Source organism: Gorilla gorilla, chromosome 15 (assembly GCF_029281585.2).
Source record: "Gorilla gorilla gorilla isolate KB3781 chromosome 15, NHGRI_mGorGor1-v2.1_pri, whole genome shotgun sequence".
Taxonomy (NCBI): Eukaryota; Metazoa; Chordata; class Mammalia; order Primates; family Hominidae; genus Gorilla; species Gorilla gorilla.
In genome coordinates, this window is record NC_073239.2 from 33,798,876 (window position 1) to 33,825,236 (window position 26,361).

General features: G+C 52.2%; 3 protein-coding genes across 20 annotated transcripts in view; 1 reads left to right on the forward strand and 2 right to left on the reverse strand.

The window, feature by feature from the left end:
* Positions 1-230: 230 nt before the first annotated feature.
* On the reverse strand, positions 231-11,773 carry MMP14 (matrix metallopeptidase 14). Its single transcript, XM_004054975.5, has 11 exons — positions 11,684-11,773; positions 11,021-11,490; positions 6,356-6,504; positions 5,960-6,082; positions 5,278-5,585; positions 4,577-4,738; positions 4,124-4,284; positions 3,482-3,620; positions 3,211-3,361; positions 2,624-2,739; positions 231-2,282 (listed from the first exon to the last, which is right to left on the reverse strand). Exons 2-11 carry the CDS (start codon positions 11,126-11,128, stop codon positions 1,951-1,953), a joined length of 1,749 nt encoding a protein of 582 aa, XP_004055023.4. The 5' UTR covers positions 11,129-11,490; positions 11,684-11,773; the 3' UTR covers positions 231-1,950.
* Positions 11,774-13,600: 1,827 nt separating this feature from the next.
* MRPL52 (mitochondrial ribosomal protein L52) lies at positions 13,601-17,297 on the reverse strand. 4 transcript variants are annotated; one of them, XM_004054912.5, is made up of 5 exons: positions 17,123-17,297; positions 16,953-17,010; positions 16,809-16,876; positions 14,465-14,529; positions 13,601-13,776 (listed from the first exon to the last, which is right to left on the reverse strand). In XM_004054912.5, the coding sequence occupies exons 1-5, from the start codon at positions 17,235-17,237 to the stop codon at positions 13,627-13,629; spliced, it is 456 nt and encodes a 151-aa protein (XP_004054960.2). In that variant the 5' UTR covers positions 17,238-17,297; the 3' UTR covers positions 13,601-13,626. The 4 variants fall into 4 exon arrangements, with proteins under 4 accessions (XP_004054960.2, XP_018865272.2, XP_018865274.1 ...); XM_019009727.3 differs by having other exon boundaries at positions 16,953-17,013; positions 17,123-17,284; XM_019009729.4 differs by having other exon boundaries at positions 14,458-14,529; positions 17,123-17,211.
* The window catches only part of SLC7A7 (solute carrier family 7 member 7), a 56,028-nt gene continuing 46,947 nt past the window's right edge, over positions 17,281-26,361 (forward strand). For 2 of the 15 annotated variants that reach the window (XM_063697803.1, XM_063697806.1), the window contains exons 1-3: positions 23,170-23,446; positions 23,717-23,959; positions 24,061-24,109. The gene's annotated coding sequence lies outside the window, so the exon portion shown is untranslated. The other 13 variants (XM_063697805.1, XM_063697809.1, XM_063697804.1 and 10 more) reach the window with 10 other exon arrangements.

The window sequence follows — 26,361 nt, forward strand, 5'->3', positions numbered from 1 at the left end:
GGAGAGCAGCTGAGCTCTGTCAGCCACCCCGCTGCCCCCTGTGGGTATGCCCTGCTCCCCAACTCTGGCCCCTGAACCCCTTTAGTCCACTAAGAATAAACATACTCCTTTATGAAAACTGCCAAAGCCCCGCCTCATGGAAAACGCTGCTCATGACGTGTGCCCGCCCCTCATCCAGCTCCTCTCACCCACAGCCCATCACCCTCTACAGAGCTCAGCCACACAAGGAATGTGAAACACAATTTATTCTTTGTGGAAAGGTTGAACAAGGTCAAAATTGTCCTTAGAGGGCACCGACCCAGCCCCGCCCTGCAGGTTCCTGGGGTCAGACGCCTCTGCCCCCCCACCCCCACCCCTCCCCATGCCCCTTGTTAACAAAAAGAAACAATTTGAATGGAATTCATATATAATAATTATAATAAAAATATACATTAAACAAAACAAAAAAACGAACAAGACAGAAATCTAGCCGAACTGCCAGCACCGTTCACCGCATTTCCCCTACCCCGTGCCCCACCCCCCCGACATCCCTCTCCTCTTGCTCCCTCCACTGGGTCTCACTCTCCCAAGTCCCCGGTACCATGGCCACCACCTTTGGTGGCCCAAGGAGACTTCAATGGGTGGGCTGGGTGGGGGAGCGAGAGGGCAGGCCACTGGTGAGACAGGCTTGAGGGGTGCTGGCACCAGGGAAGCGTGGACCCAGCCTAAGCGAGCCCCAGCTCCTGCCCCTCACTGAGATGGTGAGCAGGCCGGGACGGCGTGGCCAGCCAGGCCCTGTGGCCTCTCGTGAAGCCCCTCGTCCCTTGTTTGTGTGCCTTCTCTGCTCCTTTCTCTGGGCTGCCCCACCCTTCCCCTCCACGCTGCCTGGGCAGCAAGGACAGGGACCAACAGGAGCAAGTGTGCCTTCCTCAGGGCCCTTCCTGAGAGCTCCACAGCCCACCCTGTGGCCCCCTGCTTGGCTTGGCCTGGCCTGCCCGGCCCCAGCCTTCCAATGCTGCTGCACGTCCTCATTTTCCTTTTTGGTCCCCTCCTGCCCCCTCTGGCTGTTCTGCCTTTGGGCCTCAGCCCCAGCTGCCTGAGTTTGGGCAAGGTTCTTTCTCTGTGGCCTTCAGGCTCACCCCCAGGGCTCTGACCCGGGACTCTCCCACCGGCCCCACTCTACCTGACAGCTGCACCCCTGGTTTCGGCTCTTCTAACCGTGAAAGCCCCATCCAAGGCTAACATTCGAGAGGCATAGGGCCGCTAAGGGTTTCTTCTGCCCATTTAGTCCCCAGTGGCTCAGGCTCCTTCCTCGGAAGTTCCCTGGGGTAGGTGAGGCAGAGGCAGATCTCCGAGGAACTTGACTGACTGAGCAACGAAGACCCTCTCTGAGTTTTCCTCCCAAGGTCTTAGGGTGGCTTGGCGGTCCCCACCCCCTCACACTGTCTCAGGGTCTCTACCTTCAACAAGATTAGATTCCTTTTAGCCAGAAAGAGTAGTGAGAGGCTGCCAATTGGGTACACCTGGGGCTTTCAGGGCTGGAGTGCCCAGAGCCTCCTGAGGTCAGAGTTCAGAGGTTAAGGTATGTCAGGGGATGGAAAAGGAGCAGATGACCCCATTTGACCTTTACCAGCGAGGTCTGAGGGTCCTGCCTTCAAGTGCAGAGCCCCCAACACATTCAGATGGGGCTGGACAGACACAAAGCTACAGGGTTCCCCTGAGGGGCAGAGGCTGGAAAGGGCCGCCCTCCCACTCAGCCCTCAGGGGACCCATCTAGGGAAGATGCAATGCCGGGGCAGGGGGGAGGGAGGCGGTCAGGGTGAAGGAGGCCAGCCAGGGGACAGAGAGAAGCAAGGAGGCTGCGGGGAGGGGGCTCGGGACGATGGGAGCAGCCCACCCACCACCACCTGCTGCCACTGGCCTTCAGAGGCAAAGTCCTTGTGGTAGGAGTGGGCGGGCCGGCGGTGGGCGTCAGACCTTGTCCAGCAGGGAACGCTGGCAGTAGAGCAGTCGCCTGGGGGTCCCATGGCGTCTGAAGAAGAAGACTGCAAGGCCCACCGCCAGCACCAGGAGCAGCAGCAGCACGGGCAGCACCACGGCAGCCGCGCTCACCGCCCCGCCGCCCTCCTCATCCACCTCAATGATGATCACCTCCGTCTCCTCCTCAGTCCCCTCATCCGGCCGGCCTCCCGATGGGCAGCCCATCCAGTCCCTCAGGGCTGACTTGGGGTAGCCCGGTTCTACCTTCAGCTTCTGGTTGTTGAATTTCCAGTATTTGTTCCCCTTGTAGAAGTAAGTGAAGACTGCAGGGGGTGAATCAGAAGGTGGTAAGGAAGGGAAGACCCAAAGAGAGGAGAGGAGAGGAGCGAGGGAAGCTCTGTTAATGTGAGGGCAGCTGAGCTTCCCTCCACCTTCATGAGCATCAGCTTCCTCAGCTGTAAAATGGGGGTGCTTATAGTACCAGGTTGGAAGGTGGTGGGGATGAATGGGCACCACGTGTGGAAGCACCTAGCCCAGCGCCTGGTATGTGGTATTATCATCGCCATTGTTTTCCACACAGCACTCCCTCAGGCTTCCCTCCCGCTCTTCCTCAACTCCCTGTTCCCATCCTTCTCTCAGCGACACCTTCCCTTGCCCCTCTCACCTTCATCGCTGCCCATGAATGACCCTCTGGGAGACTCAGGGATCCCTTCCCAGACTTTGATGTTCTTGGGGTACTCGCTATCCACTGCCCTGAGCTCTTCGTTGAAACGGTAGTACCTGGGGAAGGGGAAAGGAAGGGCAGTGGCAGACACTGGGCATGTCCTCAGGAGGCGCAAGACCCGGACCGAATCCACCAGTGGGCAAAGGATAGCTGTGGACAGGGTGGGGACAGGGGTTTTGAGTAATGAGGGCCTGCTGCTGAAAGTGGCGGAAGGTGGGGGTGGAAGGGAGGGCCCAGGCTGCAAGGAGCCACCAGTAGCCCTAATGACAGTGCCTGGCTGCTGGGGTGGAGGCACAGTGCTGGGGGCAGGAGGCGCCAAATGACCAGGTCTGGAATGACCCGGTCACATCCCACTCACACGGTGCCCAAAGGAGGCTGCCCATTTCTAGGCAACAGCAGAGGCTCAGCCAGCTCCTTCTCCAGGGAAGCATGTTGGGGGGTAAAGTGGGTCTTTCTCCAGAACTGAGGGAATTTGGGGTGGTGGTGGTTTCTGAGGGAGGCCTGGGGTTAAGGGGTTGAGGTCTTACTTGTTTCCACGGAAGAAGTAGGTCTTTCCATTGGGCATCCAGAAGAGAGCAGCATCAATCTTGTCGGTAGGCAGCCCTCGGCCCAGCTCCTTAATGTGCTTGGGGTAGCCGGGTTCCAGGGACGCCTCATCAAACACCCAATGCTTGTCTCCTGGGGAGGACAGAAGGGCAACGTCTGGGTTCAACTTAGGCTCTAGGGACTTTAGAGGAAATCAGCTCCTCTAGGGAGACCCTCCTCACTCCCAAAGACTAAAGTGGAGTGCCTGGTTACCTTTGAAGAAGACGAATTTGCCATCCTTCCTCTCGTAGGCAGTGTTGATGGACGCAGGCAGGCCCCGCCAGAACTGGCCAATGGGCATTGGGTATCCATCCATCACTTGGTTATTCCTCACCCGCCAGAACCAGCGCTCCTGGAAGCCGGTCAATGCAGGAAAAGTCCATTATGTCTTGCGGCCTAGGTCTCTGGTTCAGTCCCCAAAGCTCCCGCACCGCTATTTGTTCCTCAGTTTTAGTTTTTAGTCCAGCTGTTGTCACTTCCACTCAGCCGCCCTACCACAGAGTACCCCCCCCCCGGCCTTTTTTTTTTTGAGATGGAGTCTCACACTGTTGTCCAGGCTGGAGTGCAATGGCCCTATCTCGGCTCACTGCAACCTCCACCTCCCAGGTTCACGTGATTCTCCTGCCTCAGCCTCCCAAGTAGCTGGGATCATAGGCGCCCACCACCACACTTGGCTAATTTTTTGTATTTTTAGTAGAGACGGGGTTTCACTATGTTGGCCAGCCTGCTCTCGAACTCCAGACCTCAGGTGATCCACCTGCCTTGGCCTCTCAAAGTGCTAGGATTACAGGCATGAGCCACCATGCCCAGCCCATAGAGCTCTTTTGTCTTTCAAACCAGCCCACTTCTTCTCACCTTGAAAACAAACATCTCCCCTCGGAGCATGGCCACGGTGTCAAAGTTCCCGTCACAGATGTTGGGCCCATAGGTGGGGTTTTTGGGTTTATCAGGAACAGAAGGCCGGGAGGTAGTCCTGGGTTGAGGGGGCATCTTGGTGGGGAACCCTGACTCACCCCCTGGGGCAGAAAACACGAGGGGCATTTCAGACTTAGGAGGAGAGAGGGGAAGGAAGGACAGACAGATGGGCAGACAATACCCTTGGAAAGGTGTGGATGGGCTTCTAGGGGAGGCTGAAGCAACCAACTGGGAGGCGACACAAAAGATGGGCTCAAAAGTGGAGCTGATAGAGGCAGGGGCAGGTTGGCAGGGGGCGGTGCGGAGACTGCAAGGCATAAAAGAGGGGAAATGCGTAGACCAGGAGGGAACAAGCAGCAGAGGAGGGAGCAGGCGTGGGTGTAGACTACTCGCCATAAAGTTGCTGGATGCCCCGGCGGTCATCATCAGGCAGCACAAAGTTCTCCGTGTCCATCCACTGGTAAAAGGGTGCCATGATGGCCGAGGGGTCACTGGAATGCTCGAGCCCCAGAGCATGGCCCAGCTCATGCACAGCCACCAGGAAGATGTCATTTCCTGGAAGGATGGGGACAGTGACGATAGCAGCCTGAGTCCCTTCCCTCAGCCTCCCTGCTTCCCCACCAGCAGCTTTGGTTTCACCTCCAAGCCTGCTGCCCATGTTTTCAATCCAAAGTGGCCAAATTCTGAGGTCCAGCTTTTTATCTGGCATTTAAGCACAAAGCCAGTCAGCAAGCTCCTCTGGGTGGAGGTGAGAGAGTGCTTGGAAGCAGGACCCCCATCCCGGGAAGACCTGTGTTAAGGGAAGCCAAGGCCCTCTCTAGTCCCCAGTTTCTCCCGGGAGCTAGACATGACATCGGTCTGGAAAAGTGGGCGATAAGGATGCTTTGAAGTCTTTGACTGGAAAGCCAGTCAGTGGGTGAGAGGGGGGACCAGATGTAAATAGCTCAAACAGGACTCCTGCTTTTGTCAGAAGTTAGACCAGAAGGTCTTTGTGGTCCCTTCTAGCCCGGAGATTTTGGAAGGAGGGAGGGGAACCACCCCTACAAATGACTGTTGGCTTTTTCCAGAGTAAGTCCCAGGGATACTTGGCTCACCATTCAGATCCTCATTCCTGACAGTCCAAGGCTCGGCAGAGTCAAAGTGGGTGTCCCCTCCAATGTTGGGGCCTGGGAAGTAGGCATGGGCCAGGAAGCCGCCCTCACCATCGAAGGGCGTGCTGTCGCCATGGAAGCCCTCGGCAAAGAAGATCATGATGTCGGCCTGCTTCTCATGGCCCTCACGGATGTAGGCATAGGGCACCTCGCGGAAGCGCAGTGGTGTGGCACTCTCCCACACGCGGAACGCCTTGCGAATGGCCTCGTATGTGGCATACTCGCCCACCTTGGGGGTGTAATTCTGGATGCTGAGGTCCAGCCACGTGGGGAGAGGATGGGGTGTGTTAGGATAAAGAGGGGCAACATTCTCCTTCCCTGCACTCTCCCAGGTCTGACTGTGCTGCCCAGCCACCTCTGCCTGACCCAACTCTTCCTGCTACCTCATGCACAACGCCTCTGTCTCAAGAACAAGGGATCCTCAGGCTTTGGCTCTCTGGCACTGGGGTGCACCCTTGATGGCTACACCTCTCTCGAGGATGAGAGCCATTTTCCTCCCCACTCCCACGGATGCTTCCCAGGAACTGAGGGCAGTGGGGCAGGGGGTCTCTGAGTCCCTGCATAAGCACAATGGGTAGGAAATAATAACCAGATGTGAGAAAGATTGCTTGCCTGTTGGACTCACCAGAAAGTGATTTCATTATGTTGCCATTTGAGACCCTGGATGGCGTAGCGCTTCCTTCGAACATTGGCCTTGATCTCAGCCCCAAACTTGTCTGGAACACCACATCGGGGGCGCCTCATGGCCCTGGAGTGGGTTTGGGTGTGAGGATTGGGATCAGTGCAGTGTATGAAAGAGAAAGGTCTCCACGATCAGTGTTTGGTAAGACTTGCTGTGTGTCAATGTGGGGAAAGGCCAAGGTTATGAGGTCAGGGTGAATATGAGAGGGTCAGGATCAGCACGTGGGGATGAGATATGGGGGGGTGGGGTGCACAAGCCAGGCATTCAGGTAGGAACATCTCTGGCACTGGCATTGTCAGTGGATGCTAGGCAGAACTCCTGCCAGGGTCTAGCACTTACTTCATGGTGTCTGCATCAGCTTTGCCTGTTACTTGCAAGCCGTAAAACTTCTGCATGGCAGCGATGGCCGCTGAGAGTGACTGGGGTGAGCGCTGTGTGTGGGTACGTAGGTCCCCGGGAGGCAGGTAGCCATATTGCTGTAGCCAGGCCTGTAGGGAAAGGGGTATGGCTTAGAGTGTCCCCACCTGGCCCATGGGGTGCCTCTACCTCCCTGACAATGCCCAGCATACAGCCTTGGCTTGGTAAGGAAAGGGCAGTGGGTTCCCAGCTTGGCTCCGGCAGCAGGTCTGGAGGAACTCCCAGGCTAGACCTGATCTGTGGCCCAGGCCCCAGTAGGGCTTGTCCCCTCGGGGCTATGGGCCCAAACAGGCTTTTGGCTATAGCTCTCTTGAAAATGAGAGAGAGCCCTGGTGGTTTAATGGGGTTCTGAGATGTCTTCTCAGAGCTGTGATTCCTTCTAGCACTTTTCTCCCCCATGTCAGTGTTCTTGCAAATATAGCATGTTCCACATAGCCCACGATGTGTGGGGAGGGGTGCTGACAGGCTGAGTGAGCTCTACTATTGGGCTTGACCTGAGGCCCTCCTGGGATGAGAGTGCCATGTCCCCAGGACCCTCACAGCTGAGATCTTTTTAGAAAGGAGGGCAGAAAAAAGAGCTAGAGCTAAGGCTGGCTGCTACAAGGGGAAACTAGGAACTTGGGATGTGGTAAGAGGTGTGATCCAGCTGAAGCCAGGATCCTGCCGCTGTCCTTATCCAAGCAGCGTCTGACCTATGGCTTGGAACCTGAAGGCCTATTTAAGATTCTCAGCAGAGGCCGGGCGCGGTGGCTCACGCCTGTAATCCCAGCACTTTGGGAGGCCGAGGCAGGCTGATCACGAGGTCAGGAGATCGAGACCATCCTGGCTAACACGGTGAAACCCTGTCTCTACTAAAAATACAAAAAATATTAGCCGGGCACGGTGGCGGGCGCTTGTAGTCCCAGCTACAGCTACTCGGGAGGCTGAGGCAGAAGAATGGTGTGAACCCAGGAGGCGGAGCTTGCAGCGAGCTGAGATTGCGCCACTGCACTCCAGCCTGGGAGACAAAGCAAGACTCCCTCTCAAAAAAAAAAAAAAAGATTCTCAACAGAGGAAGTGGGAGATAGGGGTGGAGGAGGAGACTTGGTAACTATTTTATTTCAGGTATGTTGTGAATTGGTCATAATATAAAGGCTGGCATATTGCCTTAAATTAAATTAATGTTAGGTTTTTGGTGTTTGATTAAAAGGTACACACACTGCAAAGCCCTGTTGAGGAGAAAGTCAGCCTTTATTGTAAGAACAATGGAGTATTTTCTTAAAGCCTCAAAGTAAAACAAGCCAGGCTGGGCGTGGTGGCTGACGCCTGTAATCCCAACAGTTTGGGAGGCCAAGGCGGGCAGATCACCTGAGGTCAGGAGTTCGAGACCAGCCTAGCCAACAGGGTGAAACCCTGTCTCTACTAAAAATACAAAAATTAGCTGCACGTGGTGGTGGGCACCTGTAATCCCAGCTACTCGGGAAGCTGTGGTAGGAGAATTGCTGAACCTGGGAGGCCAAGGTTGCAGTTAGCCAAGATCGCGCCACTGCACTCAGCCTGGGTGACAGAGCGAGACTCTGTCTCAAAAAAAAAAAAAAAAAAAAAGTAAAACAAGCCAAGTTATATATGAAATATGAAGATGCTTGGATTCTTTTATGGGGAGAAGACACCACCCAGATAGCTCTAGTCCCTGCTCCAGCTTTGCTTTCTTAGGGAGTTCAGGAAGGGGCTGTAGGTTGCCCAGGATGGGACCTTGGAGGGGAGATGGGGGAGGCTGCTGTTGGGTGCTGCATCTCCTAGCCAAGGTCATCAGGATTGGATTGCCACATGGTCCTTCATCTCTGGGCTCAGGTCCTGGTGATGGGGCAGTAGTCTTGCATGGGGACTGGGGGTGACTCAAGAGCAGCTGACTGGGGACCTGAGCCCACAGGGGCAAGAATTGCAACATGGTTCTGGGAAGTGATCCCCCAAGGCTGATGCGAGCTAGAACCCGAGATGTAAACAACCCAGCCTTTTCCCAGCCAACAGTCTTGGCTAGAACAACCCTAGCACCACCTAGCTCTGAGGCTCTGAGAGCCCCTCCTCAGGGGTAGAGGAAGGAGTGACATTTAACCTTTGGTATACCAGAGGGAGCCAAGCAGTCCACACCAGTCAGGGGCTGCTCTCAGGGAGCTGCAGGCTTGCCCTGACCTGTTCTGGCTGATGCCACAGCCAGTGCCTGGGAAGGCCTGCTGTGGCCTGTGCCTAACTATGCAGGAAATGTCTTTTGCCCCTAGCCTACCTGTAGGATAAACACACCCCAGGCTTATGACCCTTGGTTGAGGAGCAGCTGCTTCAGGACTTGGGGGAGGATGGGACTGGTCTACTGACGCTGGAAGGCAGGAGGACTGAGGCCAGGCCCCCTCAACCCTCAGAGAGCAAAGCTGAGAGAATTCGCCTAGAGCAGAACGACAGAAGGAAGGGCAGCACAGAGATGGGGAGAATCCACATCCAGGAGCTCTGGGGGAAATCCCCTCTGGAGTCGTTCAAGAAGCTAGGCGGGTCTAAATATTCACACCCACAACCTCCACCCCATACCCTCGGGAGAAAAATGAAGGCTCAGTCAAATGAAGGACTTCCCTGGAGTCAAGAGAGCCTCAAGGCCTGGAAAGGAAGTGCCCCCATCCCTCTCCTCCCCCCAGGCCTAGGCAAGTTTCTCTCCTCACAGAGACTATGAGGTCGAAACCACAGAAGAGAGGACTCTTGTGTCTGTGGCTGGGTGGGAGGAAGGGCCCAGCGCCAGACAGGCCATGGGGAGGAGAGGGCTGTCCTGGAGCTGGTGCAGGACTCTGGAGGCCTGGTAGGAGGGACCCGCTGCATGAGGCCTGCACCACCCCAGCTTTCCCTCCACATTGGCCTGGAGAAAAAAGCAACTATGTTGGGTCAAAGAACTCAGTTGGCTGGCTTTGTCTTTGCGAATGAGAGAGATGCAAGGTATCTCCTAGGAGAAAGTCAACGGAACACCTCCCACCTTGGCTTAGGGGTCCAGGGGAGGGTGGGGGGACCTCCAGCTCTGCAGTAGGCCCTGGATCCTAGCCTCTGGGGCTGCTCCTCCCTCCCTTCCAGGGCCCAGAAGCAAATGGTGGTTCTGGCACTGGGACCGCCCATGACCCAATTAAAACGGAGCCAGGGCAGCCGCCCCTCCCCTGGGGGACCCAGCAAAGCAGGGGAGGGAAAAAAGGCAGGGCAGTGAAGTTGGCGGTCGGCAGCTCCCCAGATGCTCAGGCTCGTTTTGTTAGGGGCGCTCCCTTTCAGGTCTCAGAGGAGGAGTCTAGGCCTGGGAAGAGGACGACTCCTCCCGGACAGTCAGGCTCAGCCTCCAGCACCAGGGCAGGTTTTACTCTCCCTGGTCTCTGAGCACTCCACGTTTCGTCTTCCACCCCCATTCCTGGGGCCATACTTTTCCAGTCGGCCCCAGACCCTTTCAGGGACGGAGAGAGAAGACAGTATTCTTTCCAAAGAGTTTTCTCCGGGGTGGGACCAGGGCGGAGAAGCCAAACCCAGATCCCATCCCCCTTCTAGGGCCCTTCCTGGCCCCTCCCGACCGCACCCAGGCCCTTGCCAGGCTGAGTGGGTTGAGATGGCCCAAAATAAGAAGCTCATTAAATCCGTCTCCCACCTTCACCCCAAAATAAGAGAGAGAGAGGAAAAACCTCCTCAGACAACTCCCACGCAGCTTCCTCTGGGGCCCGGTGGGCCACCGTCTGGGCCGGGGTGGGGGTGGGGGGCGCCCGAGCCAGCCGCGACGTGAGGGCAGCCCGGACCAGACCCTCTCCCCATTCCCCAAGCGACGCCCCCAGGCTCCCTGCAATTAACACAGAAAAACTATTAACAACAAAAAGGGCCTGAAGGCGCCGACGCGGGTGGGGATAGGGGGAGGCAGCGACCCGGCCGATCGCCCGGCTCACAAGGAGAGCTTTGTGTGTACGGAAACGCGGCCAGCGCGCCGGCGCTGCGACCCTCGACGCCAGGGATGCGGGTAGGGACACAGCGGGGTCCTCTCGGGGAGACGGGGGCTGTGGCCCTGGACGCTCGGCCGTCCACCCTCGACCCCCACCTGGCCGCAGACGCGTCCGCTGAAGGCCTGGGCCACCCGGGGAGGCCGAAGCGCCCATCGGAGGGCGCGCCGGCGGGAGAGCGCTGGAGAGCTGGGAAGTCGAAGAAACAACAAACTCTCGCGCATGACGAGGAGCCGGGACAGCGCGGGGTTTGAGCGGAGTCCAAATGTTTATCAGGCGGTTCCAGAGCTGAGCGCAGAGCCCAAGGGAACTGGGGAAGGGGGAGTTCGCCCCAGTTGTAAAGTTCTTCCAAGGACTGGGAAAAAAGAAGGAATGGGAAGGAGAGTCGGCGGCGCAGGGGGTGGGGGCAGCTGGTTGGAAGCGGGCAAAAGTTGGATCGATCTGGAAGTTTGGAGACGAAGAGGAAAAAGAAAGGGAGGGGGAATCCTGCAGGCCTGAGCAGCGGAGATCCCAAAAGCCCTCCTCTCCGAATAGAGGCTGTCCCCTAGGAGACCCCCGGGCTCGCCTCCCGGCGGGCGCGACTCCGGGAAGGGCCGGGGAGCTCACTTACTTCGGGGCTGAAGCTGCTGCTTTGGGCCGAGCCGAGGCAGGCGAGCGCGGTGCCGAGCGTGAGCAAGGGGAGCAGGAGACAACGGGAGGGTCTTGGGGCGGGAGACATGGTCCGAGACCACCGGGTCAGCCGGGCAGTGTGGGCTCCGCGGCCGGGCCCACGCCCTGGGGTCGCACCGCCACTCCCTCGGGGCGCCTTTGTCTTCGGTAGGCACTGAACTTGAATTCCTAGACCGCTGTCGGCTTGGAGTTAAAGGGATTGTTCCTCAAAGTGCCTGTTTGCTCTTCTCCTCTTTTCCGGTTTTTGATCTTTCTTCTGCTTAGTCGGCGAACTGGGGTCTGGATCCCTCTCTCGCTCTCTCCTCTGGTCCCTCCCTTCTCCCACAGCCTCTCCTCCGTCCCCGCCCCAGTGCCCTCCTTTCCTGGTTGGGGACGTGGTTGTTTTAGCCTGAATCCAATTACAACCAAGAACTGGAAGGAAAAAAAAAAAAAAAACCACCTCTAAGTTGCCTTTTTGTGGTGCAGGCTGCCATCTGCAGGGGTTGAGGCCGCGATGGACAGCAGGGGGCTGTAGGGGGATCCAGGGGACGGGATGTGGGAGACTTTGTCCCTATAAACATATTCTGAGTGGCTTGATTCCTCTGGTATTCAGCATTTGTCTCACCTCAGGGTGGGAATTATTGGGGGCTATGTGGCTAGGGGCAACGAGGAGCTCAGAGTGTGGGATGGTGGTGGGGTCTTCTTCCATGCCCATGAGACCTGCAGAGGGAGAAGGGGCCAGTTTACTAATAGGGGGTTATCTTCTGGGCCCTGTAGACAACTGTCTATGTCCCTCCCTCTGCTGCTAAAAAATCCAAACTATAACCCAACTACCAACAACAAACCCCACAACCATACTGGATCTGTGGCTCCAACCTTTGTAGAAAGACAAAGGTGATTCCTTTATTGTCATTTGTAATGTGGCTGCACCTTTAATTGGAACTCGCTGGGAGGAAAAGGGTACAAGGCAGTGGGATCTGGGGGAAAGCAAATCAAGTTGGGTGAAATTATTGTAAAAGAAGGGATTGGGAGTTGGGACTCTGGGGTTTAGTTCCACCTCTACACTGAAAAAGGAGCCAATTCTTAAAGAGTTATAATCTCCTTTAGGGACTTACTGGACTCAGAACAAAAGGTGGAGGTATGTAGGGAAGGGAGAGGGCAAGATAAAGCTGACCGTGAGAAAGGGAGACAGATGAGTTGGGAACTAGACAGGTCTGGAAAAGCAGCACAACAGAAGCAGGAAAAGCGTGGGAGACAGAAAACTAGACTATCAGCGAAATCTAAGATCCAAGAATTGCATTTGGTCAGTGAGAGAGGACGGAGGTAGTGCGAGGAGGAAGGGAGAAGAAAGCAAAGGAAGGAATAGAGGAGGGTGGACAGAAATTAGGTCAGGTAGGAAGCTCCAGAAATCCTAGGGATGCACTTCTGTGGCAGAAGAATAGAAGTCTAGTGCTCAGTATTGTAATGAAAACAAAGGTCTTTTGCCCTCAGATTCATGATCAATAAAATGAAAAGCTTTTCAGGTCCTGTGGAGTCTCCAGGTTTGTGGGAGGTATATGGTGTGTGTTATTAAACAGCTACCTACCCCACAGTGACTGAGGGCTGAGCCCTTATGTAGGGCTTTCCTACACAAGCTGGGGTTGGGAGGTACAGGCCCCTCTTCAACCAATCTCTGGAATGCAGTCAGAACCACGGAGACCTCAGAACCCCACTCTTGGCAGAACATGCAACACCCAGGTATGATTCTTCCCACATCAGCCTTCCCAGTGGGGGTAACCTCCTGGACCACGTATCTGAATCTTAGGAAGACTGACACCAGATGCTTGCCAAAAAAGGGACCTTGGCTAGAAAATCTTTTTCATGAAAACATTTATTAGATGCCAGCTGTACATGGCCTAAACTGTATATGAGCTGTTAAAGGCTTGACTGCCTGGCTAGAACTGGGAAAACTGCTGTCCCCTTTTCATGTTCACAGAACAGCTATTTCTCATAGTTGGGCTAGTCCTATGGCCTGCAAAGAGGTAAAAATTTTTTTTTTTTTTTGAGATGGAGTCTCGCCCTGTCGCCCAGGTTGGTGTGCAATGGTGCGACCTTGGCTCACTGCAACCTCTACCTCCCGAGTTTAAGCGATTCTCCTGCCTCAGCCTCCTGAGTAGCTGGGATTACAAGCGCACCCCCACCACGCCCGGCTAATTGTTTGTATCTTTAGTAGGGACAGGGTTTCACCATGTTGGCCAGGCTGGGTTGGCCAGGCTGGTCTCGAACTCCTGCTCTTGTGATCTGCCCGCCTCAGCCTCCCAAAGTGCTGATTACAGGCGTGAGCCACTGCACCCAGATAGGAGGTAAAAATTTTAAAGCAAGACTTAGCTGAACTGGAATGGAACCAGAGATGAGGGTACTAAGCCAAGCCTCCCAAGCAGTGATCTAACAGCTTGTTCTTGGTGTCCCAGCTCTTTTGCTCTGAAGACAGATGGGGAACGTGAAGGCTGTCTTCTGGCTGGATGAAGCATCTAGGTGATAGAAAAGAAATCCAGAGACAGGGTGAGGAAGGGAGGCAGGAGTTGCTTTTTATTGACTTGGAAGTGGGGTCTTCAGTGAAGCCCCTTTGGGTTTAAGAGCATTTTCCTGCTTCCTTTGTTCTTCCTGCAACTTCTGCTGCCTGAGCTGCCATGCTTGTAATCCAGCGTCCATTTCCTGTGACAGCAGTACAACTCGTCTCTGAAACAGACAGGAAAACAGTGTGGATAACATCTGGGACTTCAGCGCTATACTATATATCCTTCCACTTACAAATTCAGAGGTTTCATCTGGAAAATGACGCTGCTGACTCCCCAGTGGGAGCGAGTTCTGGCTTGGGAAGCAGAGGGAGACAGCAAAATGTGCAGCAGGATGTCTACTACTGGTTCCTGTCCTGGGAGTGCCCCACTCTCTTCCTCCCTTCTCACAGTGCTATTAAAACCTTTGGCTGGGGCCAGGCACGGTGGCCCACACGTGTAATCCCAGCACTTTGGGAGGCTGAGGCAGGCGGATCACCTGAGGTGGGGAGTTCAAGACCAATCTGACCAACATAGAAAAACCCTGTCTCTACTAAAAATACAAAGTTAGCTGGGCGTGGTGGCACACGTGTGTAATCCCAGCTACTCAGGAGGCTGAGGCTGGAGAATCGCTTGAACCCGGGAGTAGGTTGAGGTGAGCTGAGATAGCGCCATTGCACTCCAGCCTGGGCATCAAGAGCGAAACTCCGTCTCACAAAAAACAAAAACAAAAATGAAAAAACCTTTGGCTGTTATTAATAAAACCTCTGTATGAGGGGTACATGTTTGCTTAGCTGCAACACAGCTCAAGACAAATTATGATTTAAATGTTCTCCTTCCAGGTAGCCCTGGCTGTTGCTCTAGCCACTCACTGCAAACGTCTCCCTTTCAGCTTTTCTTCGAAGCTGGCCTTTCATTGGGGGAGCAGGGCGGCCATCTACAAGCAGAAGTGAGAGAAAAGGCAAGTGTTAGAGATGGTCTGCATCACCTTGTGCAAATACTGTGATAGGAAGAAGGGAAGAACCAATCTCTAGCTCCTCTCTTCCATTTCATATACACTGTAGCTTAATTATCCTAAAATATGTCCATCATCTTCAAGGGTGAGGTACGATAACCCAGAATAAGCTCCTAGACATATTACTACTCTATTTCATTTATTTATTATTTTTTGAGACAGTCTCGCTCCGTTGCCAGGTAGGAGTGCAGTGGTGCAATCTCAGCTCACTGCAACCTCTGCCTCCTGGGTTCAAGAGATTATCCTGCCTCAGACTCCAGAGTAGCTGGGACTACAAACACGTGCCACCACCATCCCTGGCTAATTTTTGTATTTTTAGTAGAGACGGGATTTCACCATGTTGGCCAGGATAGTCTCGATCTCTTGACTTCGTGATCCACCCGCCTCGGCCTCCCAAAGTGCTGGGATTACAAGCATGAGCCACCGTGCTCGGCCTTTTTTATTTTATTTTTTATTTTGAGACAGACTTTTGCTCTTGTTGCCCAGGCTGGAGTGCAATGGCATGATCTCAGCTCACCGCAACTTCTGCCTCCCAGGTTCAAGCGATTCTCCTGCCTCAGCCTCCCGAGTAGCTGGAACTGTAGGCGCATGGCCCTCAATACTATTACTTACTTTTTAAAACGTCCATGCTTTGTCCCAGTTAGACTTTAAGTTCTCTGGGTCAGGGACTGTGTGGCTAGCTTTTGCTATTCACAGTATAGTGTAGACAGATAAGCATGTTAATAAAAATCCATAAATATCTGCTGACTTGCTGAAAAGATGCAGTATCTGACCCAAGTAGTTTACTTTCCGCAAAGAAAGAAACAGAGTGAAAACTCTGCCCAAAAGTTTGAAGGCAAGACAGAGAAGAGGTGTTATTTACCAGGAAGGGGAACCAATATTGTGTATGCCACAGGCTTTACATTGGTTGTTTCATTTTATCCTTAAAAGAACCACATGAGATAGGTATTCTTTTACAGATATGGAAACTAAGATAAAATTAAGTAACTTGTCCAAGACCACAAACTTAGCGAGAAGGGAAGCCTAGATTAAGAATAAGGTCCACAGGCTGGGCGTGTTGGCTCATGCCTGTAATCCCAGCACTCTGGGAGGCTGAGGTGGATCACTTGAGCTAAGGAGTTCAAGACCAGCTTGGGCAACATAGCAAGAGCCTGTCTCTACTAAAAGTTAAAAAAAAAAAATTAGCTAGGAATGGTGGTGTGTGCCTGTGGTCCCACCTACTTGGGGGGCTGAGGTGGGAGGACTACTTGAGCCCAGGAGATCAAGGCTGCAGTGAGCGATGATCATGCCACTGCACTTCAGCCTGGGTGACAGGGCAAGACACCATCTCAAAAAAAAAAAAAAAAAAGAAGCAGTCATATGTAATTCCAGAGTCTTTCCAATAGTCCATACTACTACAAGGAGATGCCAGGCTTCTTACAGTAAATAACAAGTAGAAAAAATCTTCACCATCTTCCTCAGTCACCAATTATCCAATTAAGCAGGATCATACTCCTAGAGAGCAACAATAGGGTATTAAATATTCAGATCTCTGTTGTCAAGGAGGACTGGCCTATGTACTAGTCCTGGCTTTGCTACTACCTAGCTGTATGATCATGTGCAATTCACTTCTGTAGGCCTCAAATTTCCTACTTGTACACTGGAGTCTCATAAGGAGAATGGGGAGTAGCTTCAACTTCTCTAAGGTCCTCCCTTCTAGGGCTAATATCTATTCTCCCTCCCTCTCTCTTTTGTAAGTAAAGGTAAAAGAATTTTCTGAAGGGAGCCTGCCATCCATAGTCTTCATCCTTCTACCCCTCTGAGACGTTTATTTCTCCAGCTTTTCAAAGAGCTCTCCCTGCATTTGGTATCAAATACTGAAAATTCACTAACCACAGAGAAAAGTGGTTCTTGGTTAAAAAAAAATGTCCCCCTTTGAAAAACGCAGAAGTCTTGTCACCCCCTTCCACCCTGGCGGCCCCAAGTCAGAATTATCTTCTGCTTATCTCCACAAGCCAAGATCCTGTTTAGCTTTACCTTCCTTAGTCGAAATGCAATCTACAAAATAAACAAGAGGGTTTCTTTCCCCAAATTCCGTTTTCCAAATAAAAAGTTAAACACTTTTACACGCCCCCACCTTGATACCCCCAGCTCCCCGTCCAGGGGCGTTCCCTCTGGGTGAAAATCTCCCCAGTGGAGTTAACTGCCAGATCAGCGCTTACCCGCATATGACCAGTCTGGGAGCTCTGTAAGGGGCCCGTAGCCGGAGGGGTTAGCAGCCAGTCCCTGCCTGTGTGGAGAAAAACAGATCTGTGAGGACCTAGCCCAGCTTCTGGTCCCCCAGGTCCCCTCATCCCAGCACTCACTGTAGTCGCCACTGGCCGCCCGCCCAAGCGGCTGCGCTGCAGTGCAGCCTCCGGACACCTGCTGGGAGAACAGAGCAGAGTTGGGGGAGAGGCCGCGCAGCCGGATCAGGGGTCCTGTGCCCGTCCCCAAAGGGCCCCCGAGTCCACGGTCCCTATCTATACCCACTCACTGAAGAGAACAGTCCCTAAAGCAGCCATGCTGAGCAGGAGTAGCCGGGGTAGCCGGAAGTAGGCGTGGCCTCGGTGGCCACGCGCGACGCTATCGGGGAAGCAGGAAGTCGCCATCTTGAATCTGGGTTTTCAATCACGGGCTCCGCCATCTTGGGTCATCGTACGGAAGGAGAGACAAAACTGCGGTCCAGGTTTTTGAGGTGAAAACGAATTGTCGTTCAGCGCAAGCATTCTCAGTGGAAGTCGTGTCCTGCCAGATTAAGCCGTTCTGAACAGTTCCCACAACCTCCCTACAGCGGTCTCTAGTTCATTGAAATTGATATTAATAGTAACTTTGATCTCAGGAGTAACATCCACGTCATTCTACAGATCCTCGCATCACTGTAACACAGTTTTCCTAGACTAAGAAAAGTAATCAAATCTAGAGTTAATCGGAAATTGGGCCAGCCTGGGCAACATGGCGAAACTCCCTCTCTACAAAAAAATGAAAAATTAGCTGGGTGTGGTGGCGCATGCCTGTGGTCCCAGCTACTTGGGAGGCTGAGGTGGGAGGATGGCTTGAGCCTGGGAGGCCGAAGGCTGCAGTAAGCAGAGATCATGCCACTGCACTCCAGTCTGGGTAACAGAGCGAGACCTTGTCTCAAAAAAAATTCCGTATGATAAGTGCTGTATTAGGCGTAGATTTTATGGAGAACAAAACCAGACATCAATATCCTGATAGAGCTCTCGGTATAAAACAAACAAGACAGGCCAGGTGCAGTGGCTCACACTTATAATCCCAGCACTTTGGGAGGCTGAGGCTGGCGGATCACCTGAGGTTGGGAGTTCGAGACCAGCCTGACCAACATGGAGAAACCCTGTCTCTACTAAAAATACAAAATTAGCCAGGCGTGGTGGCACATGCCTGTAATCCCAGCTACTCGGGAGGCTGAGGCAGGAGAATTGCTTGAACCCGGGAGGCAGAGGTTGTGGTGATCCGAGATTGCGCCATTGTACTCCAGCCTGGGCAAGAAGAGTGAAACTCCATCTCAAAAAAAAAAAAAAAAAAAAAGAGACAATCAAATGATGACATACATGAATATTGTCATTGAGTGCTGGGAAAGGAAATACATGTTGTTTGTGAGTTTATAGTGTGAACTTGATCTACACTAGACCATCAAAGATGACTTTCCTGAGAAAGGGGTATTGTATTGGAGCTAAGATGTGACATTCCATTTTTATAAGTGCTACCACCACACATTGCTTAATATTATCCTTGCAACAACCCTGTGAGGTAGGTACTAGAAAGTGGCAAACCCTGATTGGCGACTCCCCTCCTTTTATCACTGTCTTGGAGAAGTCATTTATCCTTCATTTTTTAATTTTAAAATTTTAAAAATTCTTAATACGTTACATTTGTGAAAACGATCTAAAAGTGATAGTGTGAGTGAAAGTGCTTTATAAATCCTGAAACTCCTACAAAAGAGCCCATTAACTGTCTGCCAGGTGTGAAGGGAAAATATCTTGGTCCTCTTCAAGCTGAGAACCTGGGAACCACTCAGGGCAAACCTGCCTCCAATTCTATTCAAAGTCATCTGTCTACTCACAGAGACAGATGCATATTCTGACTACCTCTTGTGGAAAGACTTGTCAGAAACTCAAAATAATGCAACCATCTGTCTCTCACCTACATGTGACCTGGGGGCCCCCAGTGAGGGGGCCTTGCTTTGAGCTGTCTCTGCCTTTCTGGACAGAACTAATGCGACTTCTTACATTTTCATGTCTCCCTAAAATGTATAAAGCCAAGCTGTGCCCGGACCACCTTGGGCACATGTCTTCAGGACTTCCTGAGACTGTGTCACAGGCACATCCCCAACCTTGGCAAAACAAACTTTTTAAATTAACTGAGACCTGTCTCAAATTTTGGGGGTTCACATTTTGGTAAGCACAGAGGAATTCTGAGTGGAGATGCCCTTGATCTTAAAAAAAAAATCTCCTATTGGCTGGGCGTGGTGGCTCATGCCTGTAATCACAGCACTTTGGGAGGACAAGGCGGGTGGATCACTTGAGGTCAGGAGTTTGAGACCAGCCTGGCCAACGTGGTGAAACCCCATCTCTACTGAAAATACAAAATTAGCCGGGCGTGGTGGCGTGCACTTTTAATCCCAACTACTCGGGTGGCTGAGGCAGGAGAATAACTTGAACCTAGGAGGCGGAGATTGCAGTGAGCCAAGATCGTGCCACTGCCCTCCAGTCTGGGCAACAGAGCGAGACTCCGTCTCAAAAAAATAAAAGAAATCTCCTATCGGTGCTTGGTACCAGCGTGAGCTAACTTTATGGCTCAAACAAGTAGGACAATTTGCTGAGGTCTGAGAGCATCCCCTCCAGAGAATCCCTGATCTTCCAAAATTTGGTCAAGATCTAAAGTTTATTTTGTACAACTGCTTTTTTTTTTTTTTTTTTTTTTTGGAGTTTTACTTGCTTCCTACATTTTCCTGCTTCCATGAGTTTGAACTCACTTCCAATAGGGAAGATGAGTTTTTTTTTTTTTTTTCCTGCTTCTGGGCTGGTAGAGAACAGTCTACAGCCTGAGACCCATCACTAGGTAAGAAACTGGTTTGGGATTTTGTCTTGCAAATTCCTTTTAAACGACTAAAGTTAGCATTTAACAGCCAGCAGGTGTTAATTTCTGCTTACACTTAGAGCACTCAGAAATTGTATAATTAGTGTGATCATCGTTAGTTTAGTAGCATTTTGTCATAGCTGAAATATGGTAATGAGATTTAAATATATATTTTTTTCTTTTGTTAAGGAGCTCAATAGTTAAAAGTCAGCTTAATTAAAAGGCTAATATCCAAGATGTGTGTGTCTATGGATACATGTGTGCATGTTTGTATTTAAAAGGCCCTCATTAGGCCGGGCGCGGTGGCTCACGCTTGTAATCCCAGCACTTTGGGAGGCCGAGGCGGGTGGATCACGAGGTCAGGAGTTTGAAACCCGCCTGGCCAACATCGTCAAACCCCCTCTAAACCCCAAACTAAAAATTCAAAATTAGCTGGGTGTGGTGGTGCATGTCTGTAATCCCAGCTACTTGGGAGGCTGAGGCAGGACAATAACTTGAACCCCGGAGGCAAAGGTTGTGGTGAGCCGAGATCGCGCCATTGCACACAAGAGTGAAACTCCATCACACACACACACACACACACACACACACACACACACACACACACACACACACACACACACACACACACAGAAAAGATGAGAAACTGGCCAGGTACTGCGGCTCATGGCCTGTAATCCCAGCACTTTGGGAGGCTGAGGTTGGAGGATCACTTGAGCCCAGGAGTTTGAGACTAGCCTGGGCAACACAGTCAGACCTTGCCTCTACTAAAATTTAATTTGTGTGTGTGTGTGTGTTTTGCCAGGCATAGTGGCATGCACCTGTGGTCCTAGCTACTTGGGATGTTGAGGTCAGTGAGGTGAGAGGATTGCTTGAGCCTAGGAGTTTGAGGTCATCCTGGACAGTATGGTGAGACCCTGTCTCTACAAAAAATACAAAAAATTGGCTGGGCGGTGTGGCTCATGCCTGTAATCCCAGCACTTTGGGAGGCTGAGGCAGGTGGATAACCTAGGTCAGGATTCGAGACCAGCCTGGCCAACATGGCGAAACCCTGTCTCTACTAAAAATACAAAAATTAGCTGGGTGTGGTGGCATGTGCCTGTAATCCCAGCTACTTGGGAGGCTGAGGCAGGAGAATCACTTGAACGTGGGAGGTGGAGGTTGCAATAAGCCGAGATCGCGCTATTGCACTCCAGCCTGTACAACAAGAGTGAAACTCCATCTTGGAAAAACAAAAAACAAAAAGCAAAACAAAAAATTAGCCAGGTATGGTGGCGTGTGCCTGTAGTCCCAGCTATGTGGGAGGCTGAGGTGGGAGGATCACCTGAGCCTGGGGAGGTCAATGCTGCAGTGAGTTGTAATCACACCACTGTCCTCTAGCCTAGGTGACAGAGCAAGATACTGTCACAAACAAACAAAAAAACACATCTGGGGTGGAGTGGGGCATATGCATTTAGGTGAACAAATAATGTGTATAATATGAACACGGCATGCAAAAGTGGACAAGTACAATTATTTAACAGATGTGGGAGTCAAGGAGCCAGAGCCAGAGGACTTTGGGAGCAGGATGGGAAGTGTCATTGGAACTAGGAAATCTGGGAAGAGAAGGGTCTTTAGAAGCGCCATGGCTCATGCCTGTAATCCTAGCACTTTGGGAGGCCGAGGAAGGTGGATCATAAGGTCAGGAGTTCAAGACCAGCCTGGCCAATATGGTGAAACCTCATCTCTACTAAAAATACAAAACTGGTCAGGTGCGGTGGTGGACACCTGTAGTCCCAGCTACTCGGGAGGCTGAGGCAGGAGAATCACTTGAACCCAGGAGGCAGAGGTTGCAGTGAGCCAAGATTGTGCCACTGCACTCCATCCTGGGCCACAGAGTGAGGCTCCGTCTCAAAAAAAAAAAAAAAGAAGAAGAAGAAGGAAGACAAGTTCAGCCCATATATATATATATATATATATTTTTTTTTTTTGTAGAGATGGGGTCTTGCTATGTTTCCTAGGCTGGTCTTGAATTCCTAGGCTTCCTGTCTGGGCCTCCCTAAATTTAACCTTTGATGTGGTTAGTGTGATACAGCAGGGGGACAATCCATGGGTTGTAAATACCAGAAAAGGGCTCCTCACCCAAACAGCTACCTCTCTTCTCAGCCTCCCTGGACACAGGGATAGATAGATAGAGAGAGAGAGACAGACAGAACCCCAGAGCGCTGACAACTAACATCATCAGCATTCTCAGGGACCTCATGGAACTCTGTTGGAGGGAGGGGTCTGGCACCTGGACAGCACTCCTCTATGACTTCATCTGCCTCAGAAGCCACAGGAAAGCAGCTTCGTCATCCTAAACTGAATGTCTTTTAACCTCTGGACTTCAACTGGCAAAGACTGGAGTTAAGAATAATGTGAAGCATCAGGCATCTGTGCTTCATGTGTTTCCTCTCTTAAACTGCTTTGCTTTTCAAGGGCATCATGCCCTGTATTTGGCTTTAACATTTTGTTATCCCAGCCTAGGCAGCACAGCAAGACTTTGTCTCTCTCTCTTTTTTTTCTTTTGAGACAGAGTCTCACTCCATCGCCCAGGCTAGAGTGCAGCTGCGTGATCGCGGCTCACTGCAACCCCCGCTTTCTGGGTTCAAACGATTCTCATGCCTCAGCCTCCCGAGTAGCTGGGATTACAGGCACATGCCACCATGCCCAGCTAATTTTTGTAGTTTTTAGAGACAGCCAAGACTCTGTTTCTTAAAGAAAAAACAAAACAAAAAAAACCCCAAAAAAACCCAAACCCCCCCCAAAACAAAACAAAACAAAACAAAACAAAACAAAACACAACAACAACAAAAAAAACCGGGCGCAGTGGCTCAGGCCTGTAATCTCCACACTTTGGGAGGCCAAGGCGGGCGGATCACGAGGTGAGGAGATTGAGACCATCCTGGCCAGTATGGTGAAACCGCGTCTCTACTAAAAATACGAAAATTAGCTGGGCTTGGTGGCGCGTGCCTGTAATCCCAGCTACTGGGGACGCTGAGGCAGGAGAATCCCTTGAACCAGGGCGTCGGAGGTTGCAGTGAGCCGAGATGGTGCCATTGCACTCCAACCTGGCGACAGAGCGAGACTGCATCTAAAAAAAAAAAAAAAAAAGCTGGGTACCCACCTGTAGGCACCCACCACCAAGTCCCAGTTACTTGGGAGGCTGAAGCTGGAGGATTGCTTTAGCCCAGAAGGTCAAGGGTGTGGTGAGCTCATGTTTTATCTAATATGTTTATCCAAATAGCCTCCTTCTGTTCTGTAAGTTTGTATTTATACAGTTACTTTTTTTTTTTTTTTTTTTTTGAGACAGAGTCTCGCTCTGTCGCCCAGGCTGGAGTGCAGTGGCGCGATCTTGGCTCACTGCAAGCTCCGCCTCCCGGGTTCACGCCATTCTCCTCCCTCAGCCTCCAGAGTAGCTGGGACTACAGGCGCCTGCCACCACGCCCGGCTAATTTTTTTTTGTATTTTTAGTAGAGACGGGGTTTCACCGTGTTAGCCAGGATGGTCTTGATCTCCTGACCTCATGATCCGCCCGCCTTGGCGTCCCGAAGTGCTGGGATTACAGGCGTGAGCCGCCGCGCCCGGCCCCTACAGTTACTTTTGTACAAGTGCTTTGCTCTGGGAAATTAGGTGCCTTGTAATCGTTGTGATTGATAATGACATTGGAGAAGGAACATAAGACGAAGGAAGCTGACTCTGGGTAGGCAATTCTACTTCATTTTGCAATCTCTTTTCCTTTTTGCATGCCTGTGAGAACATTCTAAGATTGAAGAAGTTGTGGAGAGAAGAGTGAACTGTTTGGGAATTCTTTCATTATCTCCCTTTTTAGGACAGTACAAAGAACAAATCACTGTCACCTCATGCAAGAAATGTGAGAACTGTGGCTACAAATTACTCAATACACTACTTTGCATATTATTTCCTTACTATTTACATAATTTATTGCGACATATTCTGCTTCTTTTCCCAGAGCTGTCAAATCTCTGCTATATCAGTACTGGCTAAATTAGGTGTTAAATGATTGAGCTTCAAGATGGGCAAATCATGACTTCGGACTACATTCCTCCTTGCCTGGCGGCTGGGAAACTCCGTAAGCTCTGTGTGTTTCTATCAGACTGGTCTTGAAGGCGGTGGCTTTCTGTGGATCTCCGCAGAGCGCCAACGTTGGCTTAAAAAAACCCCAAAGCTAGATTGTCCAAAAGGTATATAAAAGGTAGTTATATTATTTACAAGCCATCTTTTAGCCTTAAAACGTGATGAAGCATTTCCAGTTCCCTTTTCTTGAACTAATTCAGCAACTCCCTTTTTTGTTAGGTCCGCGCTGCTGCTAAGACCTCAGATGAAAGATGCTCCGGGGACTCCGGTAACCTGGGCCCCCTCGGCCCGGACATTTTTGATTAAGCGCTGCCTCCTGGCGGCGGCTTTGCTGCCCGACGCCTTCCCAGCTTAGTGGAGCCCACTTTCTTTGGTTTGGAATCTGGAAGCTGATGCAACAGCTACCCCGAGGGGGCGGGGAGTCGGGAACCCGGGGTGGAAGAGACGGCCTTCGGGAGACCCCTCCTCCGGCTCCGAGGAGGCACATTCCTCGCCCCGCCTCCCGCCCCCGCCCCCCCAACAAGGGGCTTCCCGTCTGGGGGCACTACCGAGATTCAGCCAAGCATCTCGGGGCCGGAGGCAGTTGTGGTCAGGGGTTGGGGCGCTCGCCCAGACCCCTGTCTGGCCGCCAGCTTATGCAGGGTTGGGAGGGAGGGAAGAGGAAGCTGAGCGTTCATGGGGTGGAGGACCAGTCTCTAAGGGTATCCGCGGTCATTTTCATTTCCCCGCAGCAATCCAGCTGTGCGGGAGCGAGGAGCGGACAGGGAGCGGTTTGCGAGGTCTCGGTGCTTGGACCTTTGCACGCCCTTCGCCTACACCCACCACAACCCCCTCTTCTAGCGCTTCCTAGAGTCGGGGGAAGGGCGGGAGCTGCTTGGCCAGGTGGAGGGAGCGGAAGGGACGCCTGTTGGGGTGAGGTCCTGGTACCCCAAGGCAGAGCTCGGGTGGGCCCCCACAGCCAGACCTGGGCGTCGGGGCCACCCTGTTCTTCAGAGGGGTAATGAAGGCGGACGGTGGCTGGGTCCGAGCTTGGGAAGGCGTTGTTCTAGGGCCGCAGACTGGGGGCCCAAAGGAAGGAGGGAAATAAAAGGGAGACAAACGGCAGGGAGGGGCCCGGAGAAAGCGAGGGTGGTTGGGGGGTGGGGATGGGAGAAAGGGACAAAGGTGAGTGAGGCCAGCAGGTTGGGCGGGGGCGGAGAGGGGGATGGGAACGACCAAGGGATAGGCCAGCGAGGATCGCGGGCTAGGGGAGAGCTTTTCAGGGGTAGAGCAGCGGGCCGGCGCATGGTGGGGAGTTGAGTGTATGCTTCGAAGTCCGCTGTAGAGCCCACTTGCATATGTGTGAACCTGAGCGTTCGCCTCCCCTCGGCCTTTTCCTCCCCTGCCCTTCACCCTTTCGCGGCCGTAGCACTTAGCTCTCGCCATCTCCACGCCGCACCCAGACCGGTCACCTGAGCTTGGGTGTGAGGTAGAGCAGACAAGAATTTCCTGGATCCAGGGAAAGAGTGTTAGATGATAGGCTTTTTGTTTTGCTTTGCTTTTCCCATTAATGAAACAAAAGTCCGTTTCAAATCATTCTAGGCCTCCCAGTAAAACTGTGAAAGCCATACTTTCTTCTTTGCCTTTAACGCATTACTGTCAAAAAGAGTACCTCCGGGTACTCCTTGCTTAGGAGCCAGAGCGGCAGCCAAACAGGAGGGCCTGGAGAGCAAATTCAAGGACATGCGCAGGAGCCTAGCCACCTGGGAAATCAAATAGATAACATAGTTCATTCATTCATTTATTAACCCAGCAAACATTTATTAACTGTCTATGTGAGCCCTGCACTGCGGGGATACAGTAGTGAACAAAGCTCTCGTGACGCTTACATTCTAGTGGGGGTGGTGACAGCAAACAAATGACACCGGGAATGGACAATATCACTGGGAAGCATGTTCCAGGCAGGGAGAACAGGAATTGCAAAAGCTGTGAGGCGGGAGCATGCTTGCTGTGCGGCCACCGCAGGGAAGCCAGTGAAGCTGGAGTGGAGTGAGGAAGACAGCAGGGAGGCCCATGCAGACAAGGACAGCTTCTCTCTTTCTAGGACCTCCCTTACAACTTGGACCCGACCCCAGAGTGCAATTAAGGGGCCGGCAAGTTGGGTAGCAGGCTGAGAGTCTCTAAAGGACACTAAAATATCTTTGGAATAATTCAGGTATTTGGTGCCAGTGTACTATGATTTCTGTGTCTTGGTGAAATATGAGTTGGCTTTCATCCAGTGACATAGACTTATTGACAACTCCTTACCTGGACTGCTTGTGTCTGGAGTAATTTTCCAACAGACAGGTGCAAATTGCAGGGTGTAGCCCTGGGGCCAGCCAGCTGACAGTTGCTTAAAGGCATTAGTCACAGTTGTAATTCCAAAAATTCCTGATGCATTGTGAAGTGCTGCTCCCTGAGGGCAAGAGATTTATACTATTATCTACATTTTAAGTGGTTTACTATGCTCACCAAGAAGATGTTTGCTTCAGAAGATTGCAT

Excerpts from the sequence above, each read along its gene's own strand:
- MMP14 (XM_004054975.5), bottom strand. The coding sequence starts at position 11,128 with ATGTCTCCCGCCCCAAGACCCTCCCGTTGTCTCCTGCTCCCCTTGCTC. Across the intron at positions 3,362-3,481 it reads CAAATTCGTCTTCTTCAAAG|GAGACAAGCATTGGGTGTTT; the intron begins GTAACCAGGCAC and ends TGTCCTCCCCAG. Across the intron at positions 2,283-2,623 it reads ATTCATGGGCAGCGATGAAG|TCTTCACTTACTTCTACAAG; the intron begins GTGAGAGGGGCA and ends CACCCCCTGCAG.
- MRPL52 (XM_019009727.3), bottom strand. The coding sequence starts at position 17,237 with ATGGCGACTTCCTGCTTCCCCGATAGCGTCGCGCGTGGCCACCGAGGC. Across the intron at positions 14,530-16,808 it reads CCCAGACTGGTCATATGCGG|ATGGCCGCCCTGCTCCCCCA; the intron begins GTAAGCGCTGAT and ends TTCTGCTTGTAG. Across the intron at positions 13,777-14,464 it reads CTGAAAGGGAGACGTTTGCA|AGACGAGTTGTACTGCTGTC; the intron begins GTGAGTGGCTAG and ends TGTCTGTTTCAG.